General features: G+C 40.9%; 1 protein-coding gene across 2 annotated transcripts in view; it reads left to right on the forward strand.

Moving 5' to 3' along the window:
• Positions 1-5,332, forward strand: part of TUBB6 (tubulin beta 6 class V) — a 29,264-nt gene extending 23,932 nt beyond the window's left edge. For both annotated transcript variants that reach the window (XM_089671030.1, XM_089671032.1), the window contains 2 exons: positions 2,898-3,008; positions 4,022-5,332. In XM_089671030.1, coding sequence (XP_089527156.1) covers positions 2,898-3,008; positions 4,022-5,085 — 1,175 coding nt within the window. In that variant the 3' untranslated portion in view covers positions 5,086-5,332. The remainder of the gene's footprint in view (positions 1-2,897; positions 3,009-4,021) is intronic.
• Positions 5,333-7,376: the final 2,044 nt, after the last annotated feature.

Here is a 7,376-nt window from a genome sequence, read left to right on the forward strand (position 1 = left end):
TCAGAGGTGCAGTGAGGAAATTACGAGGTGCCACCAGGCTCACCAGAATTAATTTTCCCATTAGAAGATTTCCCATGTATTGCTGTTCTGGTAACAACTCAAAATTGATGATTTTCCTTCACAACAGTAAACAGGACACATAGAGAGAGTGAATCTCCCTAATGAGTTCAAATGCAATATTCCCCAAGCACACATTCCTATAAATGACTATCTGGTATTGCTGGGCTCAGTAGTGACTACAGACTGGGAGCCGTGGACAATCCAAGCAAAGAAATGTTACCAGCACACAAAGGATTCCTCAAAATGGGTCCAAAGCTTTATTTTCATGGTCCCATAGTAAACACTAGGCAACGGTTCGGAGTCAAGCAGGGCCCCTTCGACTTGCCTGTCAAAGGGGCCCTTCGTGGCACCGAAATGTTGCTTTGTGTTTACTATGTGACCAATAAAAGAAAGCTTTGGACCCATTTTGAGGAATCCTTTGTGCTGGTGACATTTCTCCAATTGGATTCTCCCTAATGGGGGCACAGACCGCAGTAAACATCCAACAGGTGTTCTAATCCTTCACACCCTATCCAAAACAAAAATGTTTTCCTGTTAGTTATACTTTAACGCACCTTTTACAATAGTTTTGAGGGTGAAATAATAACAAGTTGTCTTTAAATGAGCTACAAGGTAACTCAATCTGGAGCCAAATCAAAGGCTTCCTAGTTAGTAAATAAAAGTAGAACAAGGAAAAAATAACAACCTGCTGCAGGAGCCCATTCCATTTCCCTGTATCTTGAAAAGGTTAATTTTGACACAGATATCATTAGACAAGCTTAGCAGACAATCCAGAAAGGTTTGTTTTGGTCTTTGTTGTCAATCAGTTGAAATGTTGCTTGGGACTTTGTGTTAGTAGAGAGCAAGCCCGGATTCACATTATGTTGAATGACCTCAGGTATCATGAATATGCTTGCAGTTACACTTCACTCATAGGGCAGCCCATTCATTTCAATGACAAATGCAGAAAAGAAGATCATGTCCCTTTTGAGCTTAGTGTGTTATTTAACTGTGTGTTTTGCCATGTTTGGGATGCCGTTAGCACTGAATGGCACTACGAGTGTGATGTGCTTTTGTGTGTTTTGTGAACACAATTATGCAATTTTACTTACGTTGACATGCTACTGTAGTGTGAATGCAGCCTAATAGATACATGACTCATTTACTGTGAACACAAATTTTATAAAGCTGGCCCTGTTCTTCTTGATCTCCAGATCACCAGTTCTGCACTGTAAGTGATTCTTGCGGAAAACATATCAATGGCCTTGATTGTTTCCTTTATTATTCTGGATCATGTATGTGTATTTATATTATAATTACATTATTATTTCAGTAGAGAGGTGGCTACGACACACTCGAACAAGGGTGACGGCCCAGGCACAGTCCATATCAAGTGTACACCTAACCTGTAAATATGTGCACTATATGGGACTTGACAACAGAGATAATATTTAAACGTAGTTGGCGTTTTGGTGGGAAACAAGCCTGTCTCAAGTTTCTCAGAATTGATACGGAGCCTACAGTTTGTGCAGTGATTTACAAAATAAAGGGAGATAGTACAGTTACAATACAATTCAAAACGAGGATTCAGAGGGCCTTGTACATGAGAGCTTCTAATCTAAATTCAAACTTTACTATTTTGATGCATCAGCTTTATAGAAAAGTACTCTTACTTATAACTCTGTCTGCAACCTCCTGGCTCTGAGAACATTCTGATGTGTCCTGGAAGGTCTACCCTAAGAGAGACATTGCTTGTTCAATTCACTGCAGAGAAAGCCTTTCAAACCCAAACAGAACCCTCTAGGCCAGGAGCAAAGATGGAAGCAAACATAAGGTCAGACCTGCTCGAACCAGGATTTCTGTTCAATAAAGAATAGTCTTCATTTTGACATTTTTCATACGAAGCAGGGAAAAAAATGTGCATAATGTTTAATTGTAACAAATGTGAACTTTGCAACTTTGGACATATAAAGTCGCAGCCCATTATTTTCAATGGCACCCGTTCGGATCTATGTGACTTAAAGTCGCAGCAACTTGAAAGGGTTCCTTCCCTACTTTGATGTGACTTAAGTGCCAGAGAGTGTAAAGTTGCATCAAAATCCCATTAAAAGTCACACTTCAAAGTCATACTGGAAATCATAGAAGTGTGAATGGAGCCTTATACTTTAAAGTGATACTAAAGGTTAATTTTTTTTTTTTCTTGTAAAACAACAAACATGTCTATATTTGTCTGCTGTGTGCTGCACATTGCAGCCCTGATCCTCCTCTTCTCTGGTCCCCCGCCGGCGCTCTTGGCTCCTCCTTTCTTTTGGGTGCCCCCAGAGCAAGCAGCTTGCTTTGGGGGCATCTGCTGCTTCATGTGTCCATTCACACATGGAACCGCTACTTGGCCCCACCCCCTCTATCTCCTCATTGGCTGATTGGCTGTTATTGACAGCAGTGGGAGCCAATGGCTCCCGCTTTGCTCTCTCAGCCAATGAGGAGGCAGAGACCCAGGACAGCCGAGGATGTCATGCACATCGCTGGATTGTGATGGGACTCAGGTAAGTATTGAGGGGGTTGGGGCCACTGCTGCACACAGGTTTTTTACCTTCATGCATAGAATGCATGAAGGTAAAAAACCTTGAGCCTTTAGAACCACAGTGTAATCGAAAATGAAAAAGGTATTATACCTGCTCTTACATTTGTCCTTCAAAAGTCGATTTACAGTTCCTTAGAATTTGAGGAAAGTCTAGGCTGAATTAAATGATAATAATCAGTTAGCTTCTAAAAAAAACAATATCACACACATTGCATAGGAGTACTATTTGCATTTCTGAATATACATGAATAGCTTATTTTCCTCTTTGTTTTTACAGCTCAGAAATATGTACCAAGAGCCGTGCTTGTTGATCTTGAACCTGGGACCATGGACAGTGTACGGTCTGGCCCATTTGGACAACTTTTCAGACCAGATAATTTTATCTTTGGTATGTCCAACATTGCATTTAATGTTTAAAAATAAAAATCGTTAAGTAACATTCAGGGCAAAAAATACCTGTTGATTTTGCCAGAAATCTGACAAACATGTACTGTATATTCCTGTGCTCTCTGCAAATTTTGACTGTTATCATTTAGCATTGTTCACAGTTCTTACTGTAAACTACAGAACATCTCCTCCTATGTTATGTTATGTAGAGATGAAGATAGAGGGATATGTTTTGTACTCCTAACACACTTCCTGTCCTAGGGTGACAGTGCTGCTTGTCCATAGTTAGAGTACAGTCAATAAGCATTGCTAACCAAAGATAGGAAGTGTGCTACTGGCAGAATCAGCTGGTGAAAATAAAGGAAAAACTAGAAAAAGAAACCACATCTAAGGACTGGTAAGCTGCAATATATAAAATGATTGTTTGGGTTGAGATACGCGTTTAGCTTACTACACACCTATTCTTTTTTCCATTATTTTGTCACAGGTGGATATTTAATGGATTTTTGCACCAGTTTAAGGCCTCATGCTCACAGGACTTTTTTTCTTAACCCTCCTAGAAGCCTTTCTTCCTGGCAGCAGGCTTTTGGGGAAAAAAAAAACAAAACCGCCTGCCGCTTCCAAAAGTGTATAACGCGTTTAGCCACATCAAGTGTTAGGGTGTTAATTAATTTCAGTGGCCAGAATAAATATTTTGATTATTGAAATGAATTAACATGCCTACTTGTAATGCACGTTTAGAAGCTTCAAGCGTTTTCTCTGCCAGAGCTGCTTCTGAACGCACTGGCAGTGGGTTTTTGACCTGCCTCTAAAGGTTTATGCATGCATGGATACATAGGCTAGCATGCAGGGGTGTTTAGAGCCAGGAAAAAAAAAGCACCAAATTCCCTAAGAGCAGCTGTAAACAGGTCCAGTGTGCATGGGACCTAAATGAAATAATCCAGCATATTTTTGTATTGTACTATACTATGGAAATGCAGATATGGCTAAATAATGGCTTTACTTTGATTGCAGGGCAAACTGGAGCAGGGAATAATTGGGCCAAGGGACATTATACAGAAGGTGCAGAGCTGGTAGATTCTGTTCTGGATATAGTCAGAAAGGAGTGTGAACATTGTGACTGTCTGCAAGGCTTCCAGCTTACTCACTCTCTTGGAGGAGGAACAGGTTCTGGAATGGGGACACTGCTCATAAGCAAGATCAGAGAAGAATATCCAGATAGAATTATGAACACCTTCAGTGTGATGCCTTCACCTAAAGTTTCTGACACAGTTGTAGAGCCATACAATGCCACTTTGTCTGTACACCAGTTGGTTGAAAACACAGATGAGACCTACTGCATTGATAATGAAGCTTTGTATGACATTTGCTTTCGTACCCTGAAACTCACCACACCTACCTATGGAGATCTCAATCACCTGGTGTCTGCCACGATGAGTGGAGTAACCACCTCTCTGCGCTTTCCAGGCCAGCTCAATGCAGATCTTCGAAAGCTAGCTGTAAACATGGTTCCATTCCCACGTCTTCATTTCTTTATGCCTGGCTTTGCACCACTAACTGCCAGAGGAAGCCAACAATATCGTGCGCTCACTGTACCTGAACTTACCCAACAGATGTTTGATGCCAAGAACATGATGGCAGCATGTGACCCACGACATGGACGCTATCTAACAGTGGCTACAGTCTTTAGAGGGCCAATGTCCATGAAGGAGGTTGACGAGCAAATGCTGGCAGTCCAAAACAAAAACAGCAGTTACTTTGTAGAATGGATCCCCAATAATGTGAAGGTGGCAGTGTGTGACATACCACCAAGAGGTCTGAAAATGGCCTCAACATTTATTGGGAACAGTACAGCTATTCAGGAGTTATTTAAAAGAATCTCAGAACAGTTTTCTGCAATGTTTAGAAGAAAGGCTTTTCTGCACTGGTTTACTGGGGAAGGAATGGATGAGATGGAATTCACAGAAGCAGAGAGCAACATGAATGACCTTGTCTCAGAATACCAACAATACCAAGAAGCTACTGCAAATGATGGGGAGGAAACTTTTGAAGAGGATGAAGAAATCATCCATGAGTGAAAGAGGGGCCCTGAAAAATCCCATTAAGTGGAACAAAAGATTCAAGAATTCAAACGTCTTTTAAAAATGTTGGGGGGTAGGAAATGTTGTGCCTGTAGGATATTATATTTGTATGGACTAGATCTTGGTATCAGAATGTTTTTTTTTTTCTGGAAAAAAAATCTGACACTATATTTTACTGCCATTTTTACAAAAACCCTTGCAAATGTGATCTGGTTTAATTAAAAAAAAATACACTTACATCAAAGCGTGAATTTATATACATTAACATTGCAAAACTAAAAAGACTGGAATGAAGTCTTATTTCTAAAAAGTGAAATTACCGGTAATTTCTTTTTCCACGTGTAAGAAACAGTAGAACTATATTTCCGTGGACATTGGGTGAGATACATAGCACATTACATTGCGACCTAATCAATAAAGTTAAAAAAATTATGAATGTCCATCAAGAACAGCTTTTTACAGTTACATTTACTGTACAGTAAAGCAGCCTATAGATGCAATTTTCTTTCCTTCCACAGGTGGAAAGAAAGAGAATTTCTCGATTCCCCCATGAACACTGATTGTGTTGATGGGGGAATCCCTCCCACAGCACTACTGCGTTCTGCTGGTGGGATGCCTTCTCTGTGGGCAAAACACAATGATCATTGCTGGTAGCTATACATTAGCTGCCAGCAGTGATTGCATGAAAAAAAAAACCCAGGCTGGTTGTATTGAAATCAATCGATGGATCAACTTCGGTACAACTAGCCTGCCCATAGATGAATTGAATCTTGCCTAGTCCCTGCTGAACTGTCTGTGATTCCATTCATTTATGGCCAGCTTTAGTTACATACAGTTTTAACCTACAGGAAGAGAAAACAAACCCCTTGAGGCAGCTGTAGCTATTTTGTTTTTGGTATTATAACCTCATGTGTTAAAGCATTCCACAGCCTATCCATCCATCCACACGTCTCTCTGTTCTTTTGTACAGGATTTTGTTTTAACCTGAGATATTATATTTTGGCCCTATATATTTGTATATGTCTTCTGGCAGAATACTTTAAAAAAAGTTACAAAAATAGAAGTCAGGCTTACTAATCCATAGGTACTTGATTCAAGCTTTTTACCCTCTGAAATAATGTTACAATATTTGCTGTACACCATTTTTATGGCATTGTCCTAGGTGAAAAGTGAACCTAGAAGAAGATACAGTGGTATATCAGGTAATGTGATGAATTCTATTAGCCCATGGAAAAAGAGGCCATGTGGACCAGGTGAGTTATTGATCTTAAAGTGGTAGTAAAAGGCAAAAAAAAAGGGGGGGCCCCTGCAGGGTAATGTCATAGTGTGGTAGTATGCACCGCATACTAGAATATTATGACAGATTTGCCTTAAAACGAAGCCCTCGAGTGGAATGCTGTCAGGGCTTCTATCTTAACCTGTCTTCCTTCCAGGTTCGAGGGCTTTGGTCCTTGAATGGTCGAGCTGTAATGACATCACTCTCACCCATGCCCATGGGAGTCATGGCCGCAGCACAGTGTGCCAATGATGTCACCAGCTGCTACTAAAGTCAGGGCACAGGAAGCCTTTCACTTCAGATTAGGCTACTGTTTACAGGAGGATTGGACACTGGTAAACAAAAAGATGTAGGCCAGCCCAGGATAATCTTTTCCACTACCTGCATGCCTCAGTTTTGCAGCAAAGCAGTACAGAAATCCTGATCATAAACATAGTCGGAGCCTGTGCCAATCAATGACTGGACTTTACAGAAAGTATAAAAATATAATTTTCTTTCTTGTCAAATAAGGGAAACAGGACATTGTTCACCTTGGGATGTCCAAATGCAGCCCACCTCAGGAGTAGGCAGCACAAGTAAACAGTGACCGACAACTGGGATTGGCAGCTCAAAGAGCCACATGAAAGATCTTACGCTCAAAGCTGGCAACAGATGTGGCCGCAACATCCACCTAGAACTTATGCCAGTCATATATTAATCGAATCTCAGCCTGTTCAGCAGGGACCAGCCAATATTGAATCCTTCTATGGGCAGACTGGTTGCACCCAAATTGATTGATCAATCGACTTGGGTACAATCAGCTTGTTTGATTTTTTTACATGTGAATACTGCTGGCGGCTATAGCTGCTAGCAGTAACCATTTTCTGCTGGCCAGCAAGGCTCTCTGCCACCAGAGCACAATAGAGCCGCAGGAGCGACTCTCCCATCAACACTGACTGTGTTGATGGGGGAATCAGGTGATTTTTATTTCCTTCCATCCATGGTGGAAGGAAATAAAATACCATAATCTAAA

This window comes from Staurois parvus, unplaced genomic scaffold (assembly GCF_062004578.1).
Source record: "Staurois parvus isolate SC_StPar_1 unplaced genomic scaffold, SC_StPar_1.0 ptg000097l, whole genome shotgun sequence".
Classification (NCBI taxonomy): Eukaryota; Metazoa; Chordata; class Amphibia; order Anura; family Ranidae; genus Staurois; species Staurois parvus.